Source organism: Myotis brandtii, unplaced genomic scaffold (genome assembly GCF_000412655.1).
Source record: "Myotis brandtii unplaced genomic scaffold, ASM41265v1 scaffold463, whole genome shotgun sequence".
Lineage (NCBI taxonomy): Eukaryota > Metazoa > Chordata > Mammalia > Chiroptera > Vespertilionidae > Myotis > Myotis brandtii.
Genome location: NW_005367694.1, coordinates 111,928 through 137,444, shown reverse-complemented (window position 1 = coordinate 137,444; position 25,517 = coordinate 111,928). Strand labels below are relative to the sequence as shown.

At 45.2% G+C, this 25,517-nt stretch overlaps 2 protein-coding genes across 15 annotated transcripts in view; one reads left to right on the top strand and one right to left on the bottom strand.

The window, feature by feature from the left end:
• Positions 1-8,459, top strand: part of KDM2B (lysine (K)-specific demethylase 2B) — a 95,049-nt gene extending 86,590 nt beyond the window's left edge. For 9 of the 11 annotated variants that reach the window (XM_014547042.1, XM_014547041.1, XM_014547043.1 and 6 more), the window contains 7 exons: positions 57-170; positions 778-816; positions 985-1,664; positions 4,099-4,262; positions 4,349-4,510; positions 5,323-5,541; positions 6,746-8,459. In XM_014547042.1, coding sequence (XP_014402528.1) covers positions 57-170; positions 778-816; positions 985-1,664; positions 4,099-4,262; positions 4,349-4,510; positions 5,323-5,541; positions 6,746-6,927 — 1,560 coding nt within the window. In that variant the 3' untranslated portion in view covers positions 6,928-8,459. Of the gene's footprint in view, positions 1-56; positions 171-777; positions 817-984; positions 1,829-4,098; positions 4,263-4,348; positions 4,511-5,322; positions 5,542-6,745 lie in introns of all 11 variants that reach the window. The other 2 variants (XM_014547050.1, XM_014547051.1) reach the window with 1 other exon arrangement.
• Positions 8,460-10,729: 2,270 nt separating this feature from the next.
• The window catches only part of RNF34 (ring finger protein 34, E3 ubiquitin protein ligase), a 16,310-nt gene continuing 1,522 nt past the window's right edge, over positions 10,730-25,517 (bottom strand). Inside the window, exons 2-7 of one of the 4 annotated variants that reach the window (XM_005875426.2) lie at positions 24,348-24,417; positions 16,142-16,363; positions 14,627-15,034; positions 13,411-13,500; positions 12,771-12,972; positions 10,730-11,675 (exon numbers count right to left, since the gene is read on the bottom strand). In XM_005875426.2, the coding sequence (XP_005875488.1) occupies positions 11,485-11,675; positions 12,771-12,972; positions 13,411-13,500; positions 14,627-15,034; positions 16,142-16,363; positions 24,348-24,356 (1,122 nt within the window). In that variant the 5' untranslated portion in view covers positions 24,357-24,417 and the 3' untranslated portion in view covers positions 10,730-11,484. The remainder of the gene's footprint in view (positions 11,676-12,770; positions 12,973-13,410; positions 13,501-14,626; positions 15,035-16,141; positions 16,364-24,347; positions 24,418-25,517) is intronic. The other 3 variants (XM_005875427.2, XM_005875428.2, XM_005875430.2) reach the window with 3 other exon arrangements.

Sequence of the window (25,517 nt, the reverse complement as noted above, 5' to 3'; positions counted from 1 at the left end):
CGCCCAGCAGAAAGGAGGGGGAAACCAGCCAGTCACTCCTCTTCCCACCCCTTTAGGCCTCGACTCTTCAGACGTCCCCTGGTTCCTCCTCTCACCTGTCGCCGAGGCCCCCTCTAGGCAGCAGCCTCAGCCCTTGGTGGAGATCCAGCCTCACCTACTTCCAGCAGCAGGTGCGCCCACTTCACCCCGCCCTCCCGACGCCCTGGGGACTTGCCAGCCCCAGGCCACCCCTCCACCCCGAACCCCGCCCCCCTGGTTCTCCAGCCCCCGAGCTTCCCAGGCCTCAGCCCAGATCACTGGCTGGGGTCCTGGCGCCGGGCCTCGGAGGCTGAACTGTGGCGGGGCAGCCCTGGCAGCCCTGCGGATCTGGGAAACCTCGGTGGCCCCGCTCCGCCCACTGGCCCTTCCAGCATCAGCCACCAGGTGGCGCCTGGTTCTGTTCTCCCCGCTCTGGCCGTAAAGGCTCGGCTGGGATCCCACAGGCCCTGCCTCCAGGACGCTCCCAGGGCCAAGTCCACCTGAATGGGCCACTGCCTATCTCTGGGTCTGGCCCAGGGTGGGAGGTCAGCTGGGTGGGAACAGTGGGCCACACTACCCTGCCCCCAGCCTCTTCCTTAAAACCAGCCGGCAGGGCCCCCCCATCAGAGTGGGTTTGGGGGGGGGTGCCCCTCCAGCCCCTACTCTAGAGACCATGGACTGGTGGTGGGGCTGGGTGCAGAGGGGACCAAATCCCTCGAGCCTGGGAGCAAGCTCTGCATCCTTTCTGTTCTGTGACAGCTGAAACCTGGCAAAGAAGATAAGCTTTTCAGGAAAAAGGTACCCACTGTCCCTCCCCTCCCCTCCCCTCCCTTTCCTTCACCTCACGCCTGGACTGGGGCAGGATCCTGGGAAGAGGGTGGGGAGGCCTGAGTGGATGCAGCCCTGAGCGGGGACTTACCTGCCCTTGCCCCCTGCTCACCTGCCCTTGCCCCCGTCCTTCCTCAGCGGCGGTCCTGGAAGAATGCCGAGGACCGGATGGCTCTAGGCAACAAGCCTCTCCGGCGCTTCAAGCAGGAACCGGAGGACGACCTGCCCGAGGCGCCCCCCAAGACCAGGGAGAGCGACCATTCCCGCTCCAGCTCCCCCACAGCCGGGCCCAGCACCGAGAGCGCGGAGGGTCACGACGAGAAGAAGAAGGTGAAAATGCGCCGGAAACGGCGGCTCCCCAACAAGGAGCTGAGCAAGGAGCTGAGCAAGGAGCTCAATCAGGAGATCCAGAAGACGGAGAGCAGCCTGGCCAATGAGAACCACCAGCCCATTAAGTCGGAGCCTGAGAGTGAAAACGAGGAGCCCAAGCGGCCCGTGAGCCTCTGCGAGCGCCCCCATCGCTTCAGCAAAGGGCTCAACGGCACCCCCCGGGAACTGCGACACCAGCTGGGGCCCGGCCTGCGCAGCCCACCCCGAGTCATCTCCCGGCCCCCTCCTTCCGTGTCCCCGCCCAAGTGCATGCAGATGGAGCGACACGTGATCCGGCCGCCGCCCATCAGCCCCCCACCCGACTCGCTGCCCCTGGACGATGGGGCGGCCCACGTCATGCACAGGGAGGTGTGGATGGCCGTCTTCAGCTATCTCAGCCACCAAGACCTGTGTGTCTGCATGCGGGTCTGCAGGACCTGGAACCGCTGGTGCTGTGATAAGCGGTTATGGACCCGCATCGACCTGAACCAATGCAGGTCCATCACGCCCCTGATGCTGAGCGGCATCATCCGGCGACAGCCCGTCTCCCTGGACCTCAGCTGGACCAATATCTCCAAGAAACAGCTGAGCTGGCTCATCAACCGTTTGCCAGGTGAGTGCAGGGCCAAGGACCCCCAAATGTGCAGGTGCGGGGGCTGGTGCATCACCTGACCTGCGACCCCTTCTCTGTTCCCCCAGGGCTCCGAGACTTGGTGCTGTCAGGCTGCTCATGGATCGCGGTCTCGGCCCTCTGTACCTCCAGCTGTCCGTTGCTGGAAACCTCGGTGGCCCCGCTCCGCCCACTGGCCCTTCCAGCATCAGCCACCAGGTGGCGCCTGGTTCTGTTCTCCCCGCTCTGGCCGTAAAGGCTCGGCTGGGATCCCACAGGCCCTGCCTCCAGGACGCTCCCAGGGCCAAGTCCACCTGAATGGGCCACTGCCTATCTCTGGGTCTGGCCCAGGGTGGGAGGTCAGCTGGGTGGGAACAGTGGGCCACACTACCCTGCCCCCAGCCTCTTCCTTAAAACCAGCCGGCAGGGCCCCCCCATCAGAGTGGGTTTGGGGGGGGGGGCCCCTCCAGCCCCTACTCTAGAGACCATGGACTGGTGGTGGGGCTGGGTGCAGAGGGGACCAAATCCCTCGAGCCTGGGAGCAAGCTCTGCATCCTTTCTGTTCTGTGACAGCTGAAACCTGGCAAAGAAGATAAGCTTTTCAGGAAAAAGGTACCCACTGTCCCTCCCCTCCCCTCCCCTCCCTTTCCTTCACCTCACGCCTGGACTGGGGCAGGATCCTGGGAAGAGGGTGGGGAGGCCTGAGTGGATGCAGCCCTGAGCGGGGACTTACCTGCCCTTGCCCCCTGCTCACCTGCCCTTGCCCCCGTCCTTCCTCAGCGGCGGTCCTGGAAGAATGCCGAGGACCGGATGGCTCTAGGCAACAAGCCTCTCCGGCGCTTCAAGCAGGAACCGGAGGACGACCTGCCCGAGGCGCCCCCCAAGACCAGGGAGAGCGACCATTCCCGCTCCAGCTCCCCCACAGCCGGGCCCAGCACCGAGAGCGCGGAGGGTCACGACGAGAAGAAGAAGGTGAAAATGCGCCGGAAACGGCGGCTCCCCAACAAGGAGCTGAGCAAGGAGCTGAGCAAGGAGCTCAATCAGGAGATCCAGAAGACGGAGAGCAGCCTGGCCAATGAGAACCACCAGCCCATTAAGTCGGAGCCTGAGAGTGAAAACGAGGAGCCCAAGCGGCCCGTGAGCCTCTGCGAGCGCCCCCATCGCTTCAGCAAAGGGCTCAACGGCACCCCCCGGGAACTGCGACACCAGCTGGGGCCCGGCCTGCGCAGCCCACCCCGAGTCATCTCCCGGCCCCCTCCTTCCGTGTCCCCGCCCAAGTGCATGCAGATGGAGCGACACGTGATCCGGCCGCCGCCCATCAGCCCCCCACCCGACTCGCTGCCCCTGGACGATGGGGCGGCCCACGTCATGCACAGGGAGGTGTGGATGGCCGTCTTCAGCTACCTCAGCCACCAAGACCTGTGTGTCTGCATGCGGGTCTGCAGGACCTGGAACCGCTGGTGAGGAGGCAGCGGGCTGGTTGCGTGCCCGGATCTGGGCTAAGGGTTGGCTAGACCAGGGATGGAGTGTGGGTGGAAAGTAGGGTCCCACCTTGAGTCCGTGGTCATGCCCTGCTTCTAAGCCCAGTCCAGCTTAATTATCTTCCTCCAAGAGTTCCAGCAGCTACCGCAGTCCGGTCAGTCTGGACTTGTCAAAAGAGGTGAAGCCTGTTTGATTTCCTGACTTAGCTCCTTGGAAGATGAACTGAAGACCAGGTGGAGCCCTGGCCTGAAGTGTTAGCCCAGCTTATTAACAGCAACGGTGCCAGTGACTGACCCTAATCCCAGCTTTGATATTTCCTAGCTTTCTGGCCACGTTATTTACCTTCATCGTGAATGGGTACATAACTCTGCTCAGGCTTGTTTTGAGAAACGGTGTGTAGAGCAGAGGTTCTCAACCTTGGCTGCACATTAGAATCACCTGGGAATCTTTAAAATCCTGATTTCTGAGCCTCATCCTCCGGAAATTCTGTTTCTCTGATACTAATGTTGTGATTCCCAGGTGATTCTAATGTGCAGCCAAGGTTGAGAACCACTGGTGTAGAGGGTGTGCTAAGCCCCCATTAAGTGCTTAATGGAGAACAGGTGCCAGCACCTTCCAGGGAGGGCCTGAGGCAGTCACAGCAGAGGTGCCCAGGTGCAGGCAGACGGGACCTAAACAGAAGGGTCCAGAGGGTGGAGTTAGGAGCCTGTCTCTGAGCTTGGAAGGTGAGGAATTGCCACAAGTGAGACCCCAACTCTGACAGCACCCCCTCTTCTGGGTCTCGCCTCCAGGTGCTGTGATAAGCGGTTATGGACCCGCATCGACCTGAACCACTGCAGGTCCATCACGCCCCTGATGCTGAGCGGCATCATCCGGCGCCAGCCCGTCTCCCTGGACCTCAGCTGGACCAATATCTCCAAGAAACAGCTGAGCTGGCTCATCAACCGTTTGCCAGGTGAGTGCAGGGCCAAGGACCCCCAAATGTGCAGGTGCGGGGGCTGGTGCATCACCTGACCTGCGACCCCTTCTCTGTTCCCCCAGGGCTCCGAGACTTGGTGCTGTCAGGCTGCTCATGGATCGCGGTCTCGGCCCTCTGTACCTCCAGCTGTCCGTTGCTCCGGACCCTGGATGTCCAGTGGGTAGAAGGGCTAAAGGATGCCCAGATGCGGGATCTCCTGTCTCCGCCCACAGATAACAGGCCAGGTGAGGGGCCAGGCTTGGGGGCAAGGCCATGGGGAGGTGGTGTGACCAAGCTGCGCTGTTGGGTCTGATTTTCACCACAACGGTGTGTAGAGGGTGTGCAAAGCCCCGATTACATGCTTAATGGAGAACAGGTGCCAACTGGTGAGCGTGTCCTCCAGCCTGCTCTGGCCTCTACCTGTCCCCAGGGGATGCCGGGAGGAGTTTGGCTGCTTTGTGCTCAGTTTGCTTCCGGCACCCAGGGGCTCGGAGAGCAGGCAGAGGCTCTTTTCCACGCGCACTCCAGGGGCTCTCACAAATCCCACTGCTTCTCTGTTAGTTTATCCGGCATTGGCATCAGGCCCCCTGGAGCATCAGGTCAGGGTGGTTGGACAGGGGCTCCCGTGGAGCTCTCCGAGGTCGGGTTTCAGGGGTCATCTCTCCCCGTCAGCAGCTTAAATGAGGAAACCGTTTGGCCCAGTACTGCTGGGTGGAGCGTGGGCTCTGTGTTTCTAGGTCTTCTGAACTTTCAAGAATCTGTGTGTAAAATTTGATGTATATTTTTTTTATTGATTTAAGAGAGGAAGGGAGAGGGAGATAGTGATATAAACATCAATGATGAAAGAGAGTCATTGTTTGGCTGCCTCCTGCATAGGTCGATGCTTGACCACTGAAACACTGGCCAGCCGATCTTCTGATTCTTAAATATTGGAACTGATTCTGACTTTTGGGGGGAAACACTCAATGACGAACTGAAACCAAGTGTGATGTCTGGCTGGTAGGCCTTTTCGTGTCCTGTCAGGTTGATCGATGCCTCTCTCCTCCCTGCCCCTCAGGTCAGATGGACAATCGGAGCAAGCTCCGAAACATCGTGGAGCTGCGTCTAGCAGGCCTGGACATCACCGACGCCTCCCTGCGGCTCATCATCCGCCACATGCCCCTGCTCTCCAAGCTCCACCTTAGTTACTGTAACCATGTTACTGACCAGTCCATCAACCTGCTCACTGCAGTGGGCACCACCACCCGGGACTCCTTAACAGAAATCAACTTGTCAGGTCAGTCGGGGACACCCATCAGGGACTGGCCAGCATCCCGTGGGGCAAGCTGGGAATTTCACATTTGTGCACCTGCTGTTATTATAGGATCCCAGTGTTCGGTGTTAGGACATAGCAGTGATCAAGACAGATACACAGCCCAGTGTAGAGGGGAAACATGCTGCAGAAGTTATTACCGGATTTGTAATAATTGCTACCAGAAATGCTGGTAGCCGTGAGCACATACAACTGTGGTTCCTGGCCCAAAACAAGCGCCAGGGAAGCTTCCCTCAGTGGGCAGAGGCTGGCACCTGGCGGGATGAGTGCTGTGGGATGGGTGGGGAGCAGTGGGCGATGAGGCCAGGCCAGGCCCAGTAGGCTTTCACTGGGAGTAAGCAGCTTGCTATCTGCCATTGTTGTCTTCAGTCTCATGCACCCTTCCTGACCCTGTGGTTGGAGGGCCTGTGGTTGGAGAGAAGAAACCTCTAGTGCCCTATGGTTCGGCATCTTGTCGCGCTTGCTGATGGGGAGGGAGTTTGTTTTTAAGGAGCTGGGACATGAGGGACAGTGGCATGATTTTTCTGAAAGAATTCCACATCCTCCATCACTTGTTTTTGCAGCAAGCTTATAAAGAGGGTCAGCCACTTGGTGGGGAGGAATTTGAGAGATTGGTCGAAAGGTTAAGGGGTACCCTTGGAACAGGTGAGGTGTTAAAACCCTCCCGCCCCGTCACTTTTCCCATCTAACTGCCCAGCCTTCATTTATTAGTGGCACCGCCTGTGATGCAGACAGCATTCTATTGTGCTGGTTCCAGGTTCATGAATTCCTGTGGCCTTTCTGCGATCGGGTTATATTTACACTATCTGAAACGTGCATCCAAGCATCTGGGCGCAGCTGTGCCGAGATTTTGTGTTGACCTGAGGGGATTGCTTGAAAGGGGCAACTCTGATTGTTTGAAAGGCAGTCAGTTCTTTGGTGACTCATGTGGTGCTGTCACTTTACTTCCTTACGCCACCTCCTAACCTGCAGGGACGTTGATAAGACAGGTACTGCTGGCCTCCTGTGCATTACCTACAGGGACTTTGATAAGATCGAGACAGTGCAGGGGCTGGAATATGCTCAAGAGCTCAGTCCAGTTTCTCCGTTGTTGAGCGCCTGGGATTTGGGGGCCTTTGTTTCAGGCTCCACGTTCCCTCCACCTCACATTGTGTCCTCTTCCCTGCAGACTGCAATAAGGTCACTGACCAATGCCTGTCCTTCTTCAAACGCTGTGGAAATATCTGTCATATTGACCTGAGGTACTGCAAGCAAGTCACCAAGGAAGGCTGTGAGCAGTTCATAGCTGAAATGTCTGTGAGTGTCCAGTTTGGGCAAGTGGAAGAAAAACTCCTGCAAAAACTGAGTTAGTCCAGGACTAGTGTGTAAATACGGGGTGGGTGGGGGGAAGGGGCAGTGCCAGGGGGAGGGAAAAAGACTTTACAGAAACTAGGGCTTTTATTTTCAATTTGGAACTTGGAACAACAGACCACGGAGCGATCCCATTTTGCAAGTCTTGCCAAGGCAATGCCGTTCCACCACCCATTTTGGGGATGAGTGAGCTGGACATTTGGGTTATTATGAAGAGTAACTGCACTGCTTTCTGGACCATTTCTAAGGCGTCCTTTACCAAGAAGACATTCCTGTTGGAGAGGAGGATGAACTTTGGAGAAATTCTCTTGCTGAAGCATGAGCTTAGGAGTTTATCTGTTTTTTGGGTTTTTTTGTGGGTTTTTTTTTTTGTGTGGTGGTGTTTTGTTCTGGACACCTCATTCCTTGCAACTCCGGGGTTTTGGTGTCAACATTAAGTGGACCACACAACACATCTGCCGTCTTGACATATTTTGTTTGGTTTTGTTACATCTTACATTATGAGGAATTATTTTTGTACAAATTGTTTAAAAGTTATTTATGCAAGGTTTGAATGCATATCAGTGTTTTTATTGTTTTATGATTGCCAACTTTCCTGGTTTCCTTGAGGTAGGAGAGAACTTACCCTGGACTTCATCAACACAAATAATCCATCTATACATGTGCCCAGACCTGGCCGAGCAGGCTGAGACCTTCCGGTTAAAAGCATGTTTACCTGGAAGTGGAGAGCCTGTTTTGGACGTTAAGAAATTACATAAGCATGTTGTGCATATATGTAAAGTATAGTGGAAGTAAGACACTTCGCCAAGGTTCCCCTGTATAGAATTCACCCTTTTCTCAAAAATTTTAAAATTGAACTTCAACCTTTGCACTCAGGAGGGTTTGCTCCAGCATGAGCTCTTGGACTCTACATAGATCTAATTTATATGGTGAGTCAAGAAGTAGAGTAAATGGCCCAACGTAGCCTTTCTTTTCCTTTTCTCTCTCCTTTGAAGTGTGAGCAGAGTTCTCGTTTCAGGTTTATAACATGGCTATTTCCCAGTTGTAAAGATATGCATTCATAAGTGCCATTGTTGTTTGGTGGTGTTTTCCTAGACCTTCCCGACTCAGTTTTACCTTTGTTGAATTTGTATAAACAATTGTACAAAAAAAAACCCCACTCTTGGACTTGAGGGTTTCTGTTCTAGGAGTGGACTAGACATTTGATTAGAAAGTCTAGGGGCACTAATCTCAACATTAGTATATATTGTTTTGAAGCCAAACAAGCTGTAATTTCTTATTCATCTGAGAATTGCAGTAGTCCCTTGGGAGAAGGAGAGAGAGAGAGAGAGAGAGACATTAATGATGGAGAATCATTGCCTCATGCACGCCCCCTACTGGGGATCGAGCCCAAAACTTAGGCATGTGCCATTGGCCGAGACCTCCTGTTTCGTACATAGGTCGACGCTCAACCACTGAGGCACACCAGCCGGCTTTCCTCATCTTTAGAGAGAGATCTTACTTTTATGGCTAATAAAGGTAGTGGGAAAGAACTATGCTACACAATGTCCACTTGGTATTTTTACTGCCAAAGGTGGGGGTGTGTGGAGTCCATTTTCTCAACCTCCCATTAGAGGCAACTCGAGGCTACATCCTGTGCTTTAGTAGCCTTGGGCCAGGGTAGCTGGAGAGGCTTGGTTATGAGGTAACTTCCCCAGGTGGCGGATGCAGAAACTAGTGAGAAGTAATTTTAGATCTAACGGCAGAGCCTTGCAACCTTGTACTCAAATACAGAAAGAAATGCTCTAGTGAATCTGAAAATGGAGAAGATAACCCCACTTCCTGCCTCCATAATCAGTAGCAACATAAAACTTGGGTCTCGTGGGACAAGCCTTTTCTGCTAACGGTAGTCTTCATATTGCTGGCCCCTCCCTTTATCTTTCTGTTTGTCATGGCAAAATGATTGTAGATCCCATCTAGGTTGTGCCTTCTGTTAATTTAAATCCATAGATTCTTTCTGACTTAGATTGGAGACATCTGAAGCTGTTGCACCCCAGGATTTAATTTGGGAGATGCATTTAGCAGAAGATTAGTTTAACACTCTATGGTTTATAAAACATGGCTTACCCTTGCAAGCCTGACGGTTCATCATGGAGCACCCCCACTGGAGGTCAAGTTTTGGTTTTCTTGACAGCCTGAGTTCTCTGAACCCCTGGGTAAGTTCCCCTGATGTCCAGTAGAGGCATCCTCTTCCTGGGGAATCATTTTAAGGAACATCATGGTTTTCAGGCAAACAGATCTGTGTTAGAGGCCCCTGATTGTCCTATAACGTTTCTGGGAGCACCCAGGCTTGCTGAGAGGAGGTTCCAGAGCAGGGAATCCGTAGCTACCATAGGGACAAACCACAGAGCCAAGACACAGCGTCTCACCAGGCTTGAGGGAGGTTGCCATAGTGGTTTTAACAGGTGAGCTCCCTCCCAAGTATTGAAAAATCTAGCTGAGGTTTTATCCCAGCACCCAGTCTCGGTACAAACCTGTCATTTAAAAAATGAGCTTTAGATAAGGCCAAGCTGAGCTAAATGCTTGCAAACAGCTGCTCTGAGCCCATACAACATTATCTGATGATGTAATGAAAGTAACATAAACCAGAGGTGGTGCTTCCTGTGTGAGATCACGGCTAAGAACCCAGGAAAGAGAGGCTCCATCCCTCCTTCCTCTAGGAAACCTTATGTTTACAAAGGAAGACACCGTGACTCCTCTAAAGCATCAAGTGCCATCCTTTTATATTGTGAGGACAGGGACAAGGAGATGACATTGTATTCTGTTTTGGACTTTCAGAATTTTATCCATATGATATATTATGTATTCAAAAAATTAACTTCAAGAGGCAGGGTATGCCCGCTATAAAATGCAGACTTCAGAGAGAAATGTTTGCTTTTTGCCAAACAAGTTAGTACCTTGTAATTCAGTTATTCTAAGTGTCAAGCCTGTTAGGCTAAAAATTTGTTGGCTTCTCACTAAACCAAGGTGACTTTGAAACACTACTTAAAAAGATCCTCCATTAAGTTTTTATCCTTTTGCTAAAACAAGCACTTGAAACTTATATAAACCCAAGAGGAAATCATTAAGTAAGTTGTTTTAAGCTGAGACTATGTGCAAATAAATCTCACTTTCCTAATTTAACCTTAGACAAACCAGCACCTACTGCTCAGCTTCTAAATGTGCTTGCTGTTGAGGGCTGGCCTGGATTTGAAGACTTCCCAGTTTGTGGGGAGGGCTGAACTTCTGGAGCTCACTGTCTCACAATAAGTAAGGCAAGATAAGTGCTCCTAAAGCTTCAGCAGGTGCCGAGTTTTATGGCTTCTGTAGGGAGGCAATGACCTGCTCATGCTGGTTAGTGTGAACCGCAGCCGACACCCACCCTGGGCTCTTATGAAGAAGGGAGCTACAGCCCTAGCCGGTTTGGCTCAGTGGATAGAACATTGGCCTACAGACCAAAGGTCCCGTGTTTGATTCTGGTCAAGGGCACATACCTTGGTGTGGACACCCATTCACACTATACCCAAGTGAATTAGAAACTAACTAGGACAGCCGTGGGCAAACTACGGCCCGCGGGCTGGATCCAGCCCGTTTGAAATGAATAAAACTAAAAAAAAAAAAAAAGACCGTACCCTTTTATGTAATGATGTTTACTTTGAATTTATATTAGTTCACACAAACACTCCATCCATGCTTTTGTTCCGGCCCTCCGGTCCAGTTTAAGAACCCATTGTGGCCCTCGAGTCAAAAAGTTTGCCCACCCCTGAACTAGGACAATGTAAAGAAAAGCATTTTTGAAAATCTAATTTTATTCCTAAAGTTCAAATTAGCTAGCAGTAGCACTGAAAATACACTTTCACTATACAAAACAGTGTAAACCAATTACACATTAGTAAAGAATTTAACACACACTTTTTTCTAGTGAAGAAGCTAGATGCAGCCCTTGCTATAAAAAGCTGTACCTGAACAGAAATGGACATGTTATTAGTCTCTAAGGCCCTGGCAGTTGACTATATAGAAGAATGTCAGTGTTCTCAATGAAGTTTAAATTCAGAAATAGCAACAATGTGGAAACTTACATTCATCAAATAGTAGCATTTAAAATATCCATGACTAATAAAGTGAACATTCAGAGGTACCACTGCTCAGCATGTACCATGTTGGTCAGTTGTGGACAGTGATCTCATCCAAACAGAAGTTTCAAACATCTGAGTAGTTTAAGCTAAAAACAGGAGAACGGAGAAGAGAAGATAAATGTCCTCCAAAGGGAGAGTAGCTGATGCCATCAGCAGTTACTGATCACAGACGTGTGATGAAGCCGGGCTGAACCTGGGAAACAGCATGTCCACAGGCTGACAGGCATATGGCACGGACCAATGTTGCCGTAACTTACAATGAATCTTTGTTCCCAGTTAGTAGTGAAAATAATTTTAAAAAATAACTTCAACTTTTGAACAGTAAGTTTCCAGTCCCTTCTGTGCACGGAAATGTCTGGGTTCAAGCTTGGGGGCGAATGTCCTATCGGGGAGAGCATCTACTTCAGGACTTGAACACGTGCACAGCGCGCACCACATATTGTCGGCAGATGGGACACTCACTCATGCGCTTGCCGCACTTGGTGCAGGTGACCATGTGCCCACACTCGAGCAGGACGCAGTCGATGACAGCATCCATGCAGATCCGGCACAGGCTGTCATCTTCCTCTTCCTGCAGCTGCAGCCGCTCGCCATCTGAAAGGTAACAGAGAGCTAGAACTGCGCCTGATAGGCTGAGCAGCCACCTGCTGAGTGACCACAATAGGCACAGCATGATCCTGCAGTAAGAAATAATCCCAACTTCTCTGCACTTCCCTCCACTAGAGATGGCAATATTAATGCCTACACCTGGTAGAGTTTTGTGAGAATAAATAAATGAGAAATGCTTAGCTTAGGACCAGGTATGAAGTGCCCAACAAATGTTAGCTATTTAATTCTATTTTAATCTATGTAATTCCATGTTTTGGTGAGGATTGCTTCTGTAAATAAAAATGAGGAAACCTAGGTTGTCCTTAATATGGGCCTTGGAGTCAGAACACCTTGGAATTTTCAGCCACCTCCAACTTGGGAAAGTTGCAGTGTCCGGGGCCTCATCTCAGCAGGAAAAAGTTATATTTCTGTAGTGAAGTTACAAAGAGTTGTACATCAAGTAGCCTGTAGGAGGAAGCCCCAGACTCCAGCCTTGGAAGCATCTCAAAAGCCACCTATGTTTCTGGCCACCCTGGTACTGATGAAATGTAACTGAAAGGGGTTGTGGGCCTTTTCTGGCTCTCTGGCCCAGATTAGGTTTTGAGAAAATCTAGAATCTGAATAAGAAAGGTGCTAAATGAATTCTAAAAGTTCACAGCTTGCTTGCCATGACTTGGTATGACTCATTTAGTTGGAGTGTCATCGTATACCAAAAGGCTGCGAGATCAATCCCTGGTCAGGTCACATATGGAAGGCAACCAATCGATGTTCTCTCTCTCTCCCCCCTTCCCCTCTCTCTAAAATCAATAAGCATATCCTTGGGTGAGGATTAAAAAATTTTTTTTTAAGTTCATAGTCTGAGATTTGGACCTAGAGTTAGAGATATTGAGGCTTCCATTTCTACAAGTCACAGAAAGGATCAATGGGGATCATGAATATGGTTTGGAAGGACAATAATTCAAGGTTGAAAAAGCCAGTAATCCCTGGATTTAAGAGAAATAAACACTGTCACAGAAATAAATTTGACTTGTAACAGAAACAGCCCAGCTTCTAAAGCCTAAGGAAGGATACTACAGGGGAAATAGGAAAAGAGAAACCTACATGACTTTTGGTTTTCTTCATTCTCTTTGTATAAGCGGTTTACTTTCTCTACCAGCTCCCATTTTTCACAACAGCCAGAATAGTTGACAAAATTCCGAGCCAGGATTTCCTTCAGCTGGCGCACGCTCATCCCTTCCACATCTTCAAGGCTTGACAGGTCAGAGAGCGAAGCTCTCAGTCTCTTCTTGGAGATGCCAGGCGCCTGAAATTATACAGCACTTCTATTCCTACCAATTCAGACCTCCCACAGCAAGGAAAATGACATGCTCTCACCCTACAGTCATGACTGGCCCTAGATATTCTTCCCAGATTACTTGTCAGTCCTTGAAGTATCCTATATCATAAAAAGCTAATATGCAAATTGTCCCCTCAGGAGTTTGACCACTCGCTTTGATGTGTGATACCAGGGGGCGGTGCAGAATGAAGGAAGGCCCCAGCCGGCAGCTAATCGGCCCTGATCACCAGCCAAGCCTAGGGACCCTACCTGTGCACGAATTTCATGCACCGGGCCTCTAGTTATATATTGTGCTACATTCAAACCTAAAGAAATATCCTCTGCTAATCAGCAAAAGTGTACCTGGGCCTTTTCCTGCTTGCCAGGTTGACATGTCAGGAAACCAAATTTTATAGGAGATCTCACCTGTTCCTCCAAGTTGTCTTCGTCATCATCATCATCATCATCGTCGTCGTCATCATCATCTGTGTTTGCTGATGCTGTTTCACTTTGTACCTATATGCATAATGGATACGGTTATGTCAGAAATCACCTTTTCCTAACAGTATCAACCCATCTTTATCACTGGAGTAAACCTTTCCACAGACCTTCCCCAAGAATGCGCTCAACAATGGGCATATTCCATGACTTCTTTGGATCCTGAATGCTGCTGCCCCTTCCAAAGAGTTGGGCCCTACATGATTTGATCAACTTCACTTCTGTAAAATTATCTCAAAAGCCAAATTTATAAAACCTAACCAGAACCCTGAGGACGGTCCCATCATGGGACCATAGTCCAAAGCCATAAGCCTATGGAATTGCACTGAGTCATTATCAAAGGACCTGCCTACATATAGCTAGTTTAAGCCTCTAAGATATAGATAGAAACTAAAGTTCTAAGATCAGTGCAAGTGTCGGGGGATATGATTGAAAGATCTCGATAGTAATTCCAAAGAATGGTTTCTAGACTTCTTCACTGATGGCTATTGCTAGTTCTAGTTTTTAGAAATTCCTCAACAGTCAGAGGCACTCTTCTCTTTAGGAAGGACAGAAATCCGTTTGATTTATATACCTTCTTTCATATCTTTCTCTGACTTTTTCTTGACCATGGCTCTATAACAGTCAAGGTTAGTTCTCAGTTTCAAATATTCTACCTCACTGGTACACAAGCATCAAATGGCAGCATCTGCAGACCTCACTGGGAGAGTATTCTGCACTGGTACTTCTTTGAAATTAACAAATAACCACATTCGTGCACTAATTCAATGGTTCTTTCCCATGATCCGAATTAGGACACTTTTACTGCAGCAAGACAACTGGGCATTAGGTTAACTTACACTACTGTCTCCATGGTCACTGACACAGTCTTGCAAATGTTTATATTTGACTTTTCAGTCATTTCACCATATAAGATAGGGAAACTGAGGTAACTAAGGTCAAGAAACTGATGAGTTATTTAGGACCCTTCAAATAGCTGACTTTGGGGCCACCTAGCACCTAAGCTTGGAAACTCACATCAGGAGGCTTGTAAGTGCAAAGTTCAGCAGTGTGTGGAACCTCTGCTCCCACAAGGAGGCATCAACCCCTAAAGACCCCACCAAGAGTAGACATGCCAGACCCTTAGGGTAATTACCAATCATACCTGTGCCAAGGCTCCAGATCCTAAGGTCCGGTCTCTACCCATTAGTTCTCCCTGAAATGAAGACATGGTAGCAGAGGGTGCTGTATAGTTTGAAAAAAATGAATGTGTAAAAAAACTAGAATTCTGGGACCTTGAGGAATTCAGACTGCTGGTGTCCAGGTCGTCCTCAGAGCCCAGCCCATGGTGGCACAGCACTAAATCTACCAAGTCTTCTTTCTCTCGACAGGTATCAATGGGTATGTTTCTAAGAATGAGATATTGCCGCAGATCCTTCACTTTCAGTCGCATTAACTGAGGGCGCTGAAAGGCCGTCTCTTGTAATAAGTGACAGGTGGAACATCTACGAAGATTTTCTTGTAAGACTGAGCAAACAGAGCAAAAATCCTTCTTGCAGTCACAACATATGTGCTGAAGAAACAAATAGAAAAGAAGCATTTAATGGTAGGCAGCTATGAGCCATTGTGAAAGTACTAGTTTTCTTTCTTTTTTGCCTTCTTTTAATATTTAATTCTAGTTCTTATGAAGTGCTCTGTGGCACCAGACTATTCTCACAGGTGTTATGTTCCAAAAGCCATGAAAATAAAGAACAGTCACTGCCAAGGCAGTTTGGATTCACAGAAGTTCAAATACAGCCCTTTTAAAAAAAAACATACACTCTTGTGTTAATGAATTAAAACCTTTCCACCCCTTGGGGCAAACATGTAATTAGCAGAGCAGAGCTGTCTGGAACCACATGGAGCAGAAAGCACAACCACAAACTTTTTTTATGTGAACAATTTCCACTTAAAGAGAAGCAGGGGAGGGGAATGCGTGTAACACAAGGAAAGAGAAAGGCAACTGATCTCTCAAGATCAATCCAAGTGAACAGAGGACCCCACTAATGCAGTAATCTTTACCCTACACAGCCTTAATCACAGTCAAAGCCATTCCACTAGCAAAACTTAAAGTAGACACTAAGATGTGGTCATTTCCACTTGGTGCATTGTTCCCACAAGCTAATACCTTGTTCCTTAAGTATTTTGAAGGACTGAATTGACAATCAAAGATTGTGAGAACTATTGCATGATGGTTCTCAGAAAGAACAACTTTAACCCAAGTGTTTTATGTTGAACAGTAGTTACCTTAATACTTACATTTATTTCTTCACTTGAGTTAAGAATATGGTTAGGGATATATTTTTTGAAACTTGAGATCAGAGTATATACAGTAAGTCATCTCTAAACAAAACTGTAGACTAATTAAATCTCTTGCTTTAGAACATAAGCATCATTAGGAAGAATCAAGGTGTACAAACAGGTCAAAGTTCAGGAGCAACATGACAAGTAACAATGTCTAGTCAGAAAACTTGAACAGTAATTTAGTCCCTCCGACTGAGTAATTTCCTAAATGGGAAATGATTAATAGGACTAACTTTTTCGTATTTTTATAAAAAGAAATGAAGATTCATTAATATTCAAAATTACATACAATCAAGAATTCTGGTGTCTTTTGTATATAACATTTCATCTAACTCACCTTCTTTCTGAAGACTGAAAATGAAAGTCCACAGGCTTTGCAAACTATATTAGGCCCTTCTGTAGGTGCTGGTGGGTAAGTAGTGGAAAAATCAGAGTTTGGCGTAAATCTGAATGGACCGGTACTTCCGGCGAATCCTGCCTGCTGGCCCCTGACAGCTCCGGTTCCCATGACTTCATTCAGCAGTCCACAGCATGAAGCCCACATAGATGTGGCACCTGCCTGGAAAGGAATATAAGAAGGAACCAGATTAAAGCTAAGTGGAACCTGGGCTCTCAGGGAATGCCATTCTGGAGATGTATGTTTGCCCTACATAACTTTGAGATTATTCTTTAAATTTTTTTATTTTTATTGATTTCAGAGAGGAAGGGAGAGGAAGAGAGATAGATAGAAACATCAGTGATGAGAGAGAATCATTGATCAGCTGCCTCCTGCACACCCCTACTGGGGATCGAGCCTGAACCGTGGCATGTGACCTGGACCAGAATTGAACCCGGGACCCTTCAGTTCGCAGGCCAACACTCTATCCATTGAGCCAAACCAGCTAGAGCTGAGATTATTCTTTAAAGCAGGGGTCCTCAAACTACGGCCCGCGGGCCGCATGCAAATACAAATATTGTATTTGTTCCCATTTTGTTTTTTTACTTCAAAATAAGATATGTGCAGTGTGCATAGGAATTTGTTCATAGTTTTTTTTTTAACTATAGTCCGGCCCTCCAACAGTCTGAGGGACAGTGAACTGGCCCCCTGTTTAAAAAGTTTGAAGACCCCTGCTTTAAAGTGTCAAAATTTTAAGCTATTTGGAAAGATAACTTTCTGGTATTTGCAAATATTTCCCATTGGGGATACTCATAAAAACTACCTATTTTTTCTATGTGCTGAGGCAGATTTTCCCAGCTATCATTTAGCAGAAAGAATATAAATTCAAATTACTTAATTCCATTAAACTTCTGTTCTCATTTGTAACTGGGCATAATAAACTATGGCATAAATTTTTTTTAAAATATATTTTATTGATTTTTTACAGGGAGGGAGAGGGATAGAGTTAGAAACATTGATGAGAGAGAAACATCGATCAGCTGCCTCCCGCACATGTCCCACTGGGGATGTGCCCACAACCAAGGTACATGCCCTTGACCGGAATTGAACCCGGGACCCTTCTGTCCGCAGGCCGACGCTCTATCCACTGAGCCAAACTGGTGCTGGCAATTTTTTTATTTAAAAAAAAAATGACTGGGAAAACATCAAAATGCCAACTGAAGCTCTTTTAAGTTTTTAATGTATCTTTGTATAATTTATTTTTTTGAGTTTTTCTCTACTTCCCAAAATCTTTAAAAAGAATATATTAATTTGACATTAAGGAAAATATTTTTTAAAAGCAGTTATTCTACTTTTTGTTGTTAATCCTCACCCGAGGATAATTTTTTCAATTGTTTTTAGTGAGAGAGTGTGAGAGAAGGGGGACAGAAACATCAATGTGAGAGAGACACATCCATTGGTTGCCTACGCACCCCTGACCGGGGCCTGGGATTGAACCTGCAACCCAGGTACATGCCTTAGATCAGGAATCAAACTGGAGATCCTTCAGTCCGAGGGCCAACACTAACCACTGAGCAAACCAGTGAGGGCTATTCTACCTTTCAAACTGAAAATACTGAACACAAAATGTATGGGCTATCTGCCACTCCATTAAGTGGCCTGAAAGTAATGTACTGCCCTTTTATGTCTTTTTCCTTTCATCTCTTCCCTTTCTGTGAACCACAAACTGCTATCACTATACCTACCTAGCAATCTGTCTCCTTTTTTACTGCAGACTCAGAAACCCAATAACCAAGCTTGTTAGAAATACATATACATATTTTTTTCAGTGAGAGCTCAAGGTATTTTCCCATGCTTAAAGTAGAAAAGCTATGATGTTTGGAGCCAATGTTTGTCCTTTGACCTAATTTTAAAGCATATTGTAGACTCTGGATAAGCGATAGGTAATAGAAGTCCGCTTAGAAGAGATCTTAAGTCCAGTTAGGTGAGATCTTATGTGTTAAAATGGCAGCACATGACCTGGCATAGTTCATTTATTTATCTAATTTGTTCAAACATTTACTGTTTGTCCAAGTTCTTCAAAAACTTTTTAAAAACAATTTTAAAAGGCTATTTGGGATGCTATAGAAGGATCATACTATTCTTGCTACTACCCAGGAGTAATATGTTATATTAAATATAGGGAAAGGAGAAGGTAAAGTAGTAAGAAACCACAATACAAGATTCAAACAGTCTTAAGTATCAGGGTCACTGACTTAAGTATTATATAGCTTCACACCCTGTAATTCTCAAGAAATAGTGATGCCTTTAAAAGTCCAGTTAAATTATAGTTAATAGTTCATACCTTTAAATATATACTTTAGAATCATGGTTTGTTTAAACATAAAAGGATGAAAATCCAGATTTACTCATTTAAAGTGAATATTCTTTTTTTTTAAATTGATTTTAGAGAGAGGAAGGGAAAGAGAAAAATCCATGTGAGAGAGAAACATCAATCAGGCCACCTCCCACACTTGCTCTAACCAGGGATAGAACCCTAATAAGTGCCCTGATTGGGAATCGAAACCGCCACCCTCTGGTATACAGGACAACACTCCAACCAACATAGCCACACCAGCCAGCGCTAAAGTGAGTATTCTTTTACCAGAGGATTCCGTCTACAGTGCTTTAAAAGGTAAGCTCTTAAAACAAGTAAAATGTTGTTTTAAAAATTTTAATTTGTACATAACATTTTGGGGGAGTTATACATAACTCAACTATAGACTATACCACCGGAATAAACTTTTCTTCATTCCAGAAGTTTAAAGAAGTAAAGTTTTTGAGAAGCTTCAGCTTCCTGCTGACCTAACTACTAAACAATTAAACAGCTATATTAGCTTTTATCCCTGTTTTGATTTCTGGGAGATGTTGTCTTCCCAACTCCAGCAAATGTTCCTTGTGGACAGAACTTTTTTCCACTGCATCTATAGTTCTGCCATCATGACTCTGATAAGTAACTGTGTAAAAGGTTCCTTTATATTACCTCTTGAACGGCAGTGTAACATTATTTAAAATTTTCATGCTACCCAGAAAGTTCAAATTGTTTCAATGAGAAAAAATAATAAAGGTAAAAAATGACTCTGACCTAGCAGGTTAAAAATCTCAAATCCAAATCATACTCCCTTTTAAAAACAACACTGCCACACATTGTGTTCTTTCAGAAATCAGTTGTATAATAAGTTACAGAATACGAATTTCCAAATCATGATCATTAAAATTCTAGGCTGAAAATGTTCACAGCTCTGGTGAAGAGAATAGAAGAGTTTACTTCAGGAAAACAGGTAGACATCAATATTGGAGGGTAACAATTTTGTCCCAATCCTCATGTTTCTATAAAGGGGATGGAATTTCCTCCTTCATTCACCAGAAGGGAAAATAATGAAAAGATCACTTCATCTTCTTTTGGTTACATCATCATAAAATAAAAATTAAAAAACACAGACAGGCAAAAATATGTTGCTACAACCTATTATTTGGTACAACTCAACCAAAAACCAGAGCAGAGGGAAAGAGGAAACACTGAAAAATCTAGGTTTTGGCCTCATTAGATCTGTGAACTCAAAATTGGACAAAATCTCCCAATAAGAGAGTAATCTCCCAATAATACTCTTAGCACATCCTGAGGGTAAATCTGCCTATGTATACTGTTAGCTTCTGACAGTAGTGTTTGCAACACTCTAGCCTTCTTGACAGGTCTGAAATTTGAAACAGTGGAAGCCTCAGTCACTCGTTTGTTGTTTGTTTTTAATCCTGACCAGAAGATATATTTATAGACTTTTTAGAGAGCGAAGTAGGGAGAGAGAAAGAAACATTGATCAGTTGCCTCCCGTACGTACTCCAACTGGGGATCAAATGTGCCCTGACTAGGAATGAAACCCATAAACAAGAGCCACCCGGCTGGGACAGCTCAGCCACTAGTTTTATTTGAAGTACCTTTCCCCAGTTACCGTATCTGGTAGGATAATAGCCAAAAAGCTTCCCCTTTTGCACCCTTCCTTCAAAAGCTTTAGAGACCCAAGTTCTATTCTGTCTTCCCTATCCTCTAAGATCTTCCTCTTGCATTCCCTTATTTTTTTAAATTCACTCTCTGCTCATCTTTTATTAGCAAGCTTGAAGCTTTTCCCAAACTACTATATTTCCTCGTAGATTTTCTGAGCAAACCCAATTTCCAGACAGTACACAAGACACAGACCTTTGGCTTTTGAATTTTTAGTAAATTCACTGAGTTATTGCTCTGCCTCAATTCCAAAGAGGTATATTGCTGAAGTAAGGGTCACCATCCACCTTTTATTTGCTTTTAAACAAAAACAAAACAAACAATAACTATTACCCTTCCATGAATGAAGCCAAAGTCTGGATCTCTGAAAACTAAAGCTATGATCTGGGCTTATGTGACTAAAAATTATAAATCCTATTTGGGACCAGGGTTAAGAGCAAGACTCTATAGGCTAAACTACATGAATCCAAGAGGTTAGGAAGAATAATCTGTAAAGTTGGCAATATTTCCTCCCTTGATCAAGAATGTAGTTCAAAACAAGAGAGAAAAACCAGGCACATCTTTCTATGCTTGGCACAAAACTTCTAGCTCAAGGAATTTAGCTGTTTGCAGTTTATTTGCTAGTCATCAACAACTACTGAGAACAAATGGCTTTTTTTTGATAATCCCTTTTCTACACAACCCCTTCAGCCAAAATTGTTCCTGAATAGATTATTCTTGGGACCATGGCCTTGCTTATATCAGTTAAGAACCAGGTATTATATTTAAAAACGTACATGGGCCTAGTAAGAGATTAAATTCCACAGCCTCCTATCTGGACTGCCAGACACCTAGATCTCCTCATGCTATTCTCACACCCAATACCAGTTTTGGTGTGTGTTTTTTCCCCAAAACCATTGCTCCAAGATTTTTAAAAACATATATATTTTTATTGTTTTCAGAGAGGAAGGGAAAGGGAGAAAGAGATAGAAACATCAATGATGAGAGTCATTGATCGGCTGCCTCCTGCACGCCCCCCACCAGGGACCTAGCCCACAACCTGGGCATGTGCCCTGACCAGAATAGAACCTGGGACATTTCAATCCCCAGGCTGATGCTCTATCCACTAAGCCAAACCAGCCAGGGCTGCTCCAAGATTTTTGAGGGCCAATAACACTACCTTTTTTTTTCACTCCTAATTTGGAACTAATTAAAAAATAAGACAAATAGAAACGTAAATGTTTGCTTCATTACTAACTAGAGGCCCGATGCACGAAATTTGTGCAAGGGGCTCGGCCCTCACAGCCGCTATGGCTTGCCTCAGCCTCGGCTTTGTCTGGAAAGTCATCTAGAAGGACATCCAGAAGGTCATTTGGCTGTCGGGTTTAATTAGCATATTATGCTTTTATTATTATAGAAGATAACACCAATTGAAAAACATGACTTTAGCTCTGCAGCCAAATGGTCTTGATAATAGGACACCCCAGCTGACCAACAGCAGCTTACCATCTAGTTGACCATATTGCTATCCGCCCATAGGAAGACATCAGACAAGTCCCAGAGAGGACTAAGCTAGAGCATGTGTAGTTCATTTGCTAAAACTCACCAGCCTAAAAATTGCTTTTTTCCCTCTGGTAATAGAAAGTCTGAAAGTGTTCCTCCTATATTGTTCCTTCCTTAAGAATGAATTCGAAATTTCCTCCCCTCTCTAGGAGTATAAAGGAGGGGAGCGGTGCATTAGAGGGGGACTGACAGATTCCAGGACTGTGACACTTTTTTCCACAACAATAGACTACTGATTTTATAAGCACTCTCTCATATTTCTCAGTCAAATTCACACAATATAAGCTCATTCTGAATCATCATTTCAGTCAACAAAGCAAGAGCAGCAGCCTATCCTTCTTTCCGACAAGAGTGCCAGTTTTCAAATGGCCTCAAGGTTCAGCAGTCTTTGATTGTGTGTATAATCTAATATGCTTTTAGAATCCCTATGGTGGGGAAATACTTCCAAAATTTAAAGAATTAACAAAAACTTTATTACAAATTTTGAAACCTAAACTACATTAGAATATGATGCCTTTTAATGATTCCACCAAATGTAATGGTAACCAGACAAACTAAAATAAAGAATAAGAAAAGTTGCCCTGATTTCAGGGATCAGTTTTACAATGAGTTACAGAAGAATGGTTAGAGCAGCGGTTCTCAACCTGTGGGTCGAGACCCCTTTGGCGGTCGAACGACCCTTTCACAGGGGTTGCCTAAGACCATCCTGCATATCAGATATTTCCATTACGATTCATAACAGTAGCAACATTACAGTTATGAAGTAGCAACGAAAATAATTTTATGGTTGGGTCACAACATGAGGAACTGTATTTAAAGGGCCAGAAGGTTGAGAACCATTGGGTTAGAGTATTGTCCCAATATGCCAAGGTTTCGGGTTCTTTCCCTGGTCAGGCACAAACAAGAATCAACCAATGAATGCATGAATAAGTAGAGCAACAAGTCGATGTTTTCTTTCTCACACTCTTAAAAAAATAAAAATATATTTCCATGAAGATCAAATGACAGCCAAATACAGAGTCAATGGGTTTGAAAACAGCAGAAAACTAAATAATTATGTGGTAGGCAGTTAGATAGATATGAACAGAGCAAGGACGATGAGCCAGGTATAAGTCACCAGGGGGGGTAAGCCCTGGGTGTTTAACTATGTGCAAAACTGGAAAAACAAGAACCTCACTGCCCCAGGGTAACCTTTCTTCCTCTAGCATATCACTATGGTTTGGATCCCTGACCTTTCATATCGTTGGTCATGTGGCTTGCATCGTCTCCTGACCTTTCCTCCCCTGGCATGTCCATAGTCATCCAGACCCTTCAGGAGGAGGAAAAAGGAGACAAAGAGTGGCCTCTAATCCAGGCCCTTGCACAACCACTCCCTTACGCATTAACCCGCATTAACCCGCAGGGATAACATCCAGGCCTCAGCTGTTTTAGCTCCAGGCTCAGAAAAGCTGCAAAACCTGACAAGCAATGCCAGGCTAGCATCAGGACCAGCTGCATTGATGAATGACCCCCTACCCTGGCACCTACCAATCAGTGAAGACCACGACTCTAAAAGGACACACCTGACCTCCACCAAGATCCCTGCCTCTGGAGAGGGACCTCCTTCCCTCTTTCTATAGAACACCCCCCCTCTTTCTCTGCACCCCCTTCCCCAGGCACATTTTCCTTTCCAAGGCCCTTCTTTTGCCTCTTCAACTTGTTTCCTGAGCCCATTTCTTCTACAGCTGACTTCTACTTGTGACTTTGTAAATAAACTTTCTTAGCCAGAACTCAAGTACTGAGGTTGCTGAACCAAGGTCCAGTCTGATTCTACTGTTCTAACACCTAGTTCCCTTTTGCAAAAATTATGGTCTAAATCATTTGCTTTTGATTAAACTAGATAAGCAGCAGTAATCATAATGCCACCTCCTAAAGGCTGCTTGCCACAACTCTAAATTAAATACGGTAATATTTTACAGATATTTTAAGGATAACTCTAGAAGTTTCAAATTCAAGAACATTTTCTTGGATGTTGTAAGAAGCTACAAAGACCAGGCAGGGATTCAGTTTTTCCATCAGTGAAAGTTTCCTCAGAGAATTCAACCACTGTAGCCTTTGTTTTAAACTCCAAATAACCTTCAATTTGCTAAAATTCAATGTCCTGTGTTTAAACTATATGAAAAGATATTTCAAATCTTGAAACCAGTAAATATAAAACAATGTTTTGCAGTTTGAATTTCAGTTGGGTTAAACTTTCCAGTAGAACTAGAGCAAAGTAGAAGAAACAGTTGAGATAATAAGCAAAAATACTGATCCTATTTAGAGCCACTTGAGAAAAATATGCTCCTTAAAATGTGAAAGGATTTCTTATTGAAACTGCTGCCTCAACTGAAAAACAATATGCAAGGAACTTACTACATTTTTGACCAAACATCAGACCATATACCACCAACGAGGAAAATCTACCTACATCCTAAATTCTTTCTTCGTACCATTTGGACATTAAGCAGGTTGCAAAAACAGATACTAATCTTAAAAATGTAATACTTTTAGGTAAGACATTTGGTCACATCGATAGAGTTTTACAATAATGTGTGCTGGAGATCATACCTTCCTCATGTTTGGGTTTTGTTTTCTTTTTCTAAAACAGTGTACTTGATCCTTAGCACCACTCCCCCACCTTTCAAAGAAAAAAAAGGAAAGAAAATTATAGTCAACATATTACTTTATCCTTGATATCTCATTTTGAGCATGGAAGAATTAACGTGATTAGTACAATTAAGGAAAGCTGAGATCAATATAAATATAGAAAATCATGAAGGAGGATTAAATCAAATTAACATAGGACACCGATTTTGTTTTTGTTTTAAATCCCTTATGAGTTAATTACATGCTACTCTAAGGTTAAATAGTTACTTGAGTCTTGAGAGGTAAAACTTATTTCAAAACAAACAAATTAAAGGAAGAAAGTAAATACCCATTCCACACATACACTAAAACCAGTTGTTCCTGGGTTTGAGTGAAGATGTACTTTATCTGATTGCTTTGCTTTCAAAATAATTTTAATTCCACTGGAAGTACTTGCTTAAGTGAACATTCAAATGTTAGAATTCCTGACATCAGGAATCACTGACCCTGCCTAGAAATCCCCACAATTAAACAATTTCAATATAAAACAAAATTAAATAAATCAAATCCTAAATGTTGTGAATCCAGTTTTCACAAAAACATAAATTAAATGCAGTATCTTCATCGTTGTCATCTTGTTCAAATGGAAGTCCATTTAGATCTGCTTCATGAAAATATATTTTTTCTACATCTTCAACCGCCACCAAACTTTGTTTCTAAAATTTCAACTCAGAAAGCTGTATCTCCCACCTAAATTAAAAAACACTTCTGTTTTTAAAGAACTTGCTTTAAAAATTCAACACTGGACCGTCCCTAATTCCTTCTACATCTAGTTCCTTGATGGGCCACACATTTAATACTAATAAAGATACTGATGTTCTTTGAGGCATTCTACCCATAGGTCCCTCTGTTGTTTTTGGAAGATGATGGTTTTCAAGAAAGCAAGCTAGTTTTAGACATTTTAATAAGTATTCTAGGTTGAAATATTTCATCACTAAAGCTTGGAAGTAAAAAATAAGCTCCTCCTAAGATAGCCTCATACTTGAACACACAGTTCAAAAGTTACCTATTGCAAAATTCTTCCTTGCTTCCTGCGGCCAGAAATAACCTTTCTTGCTCTTGGGGGTTTCACTCCCCCCCCCCCCTCCGCCC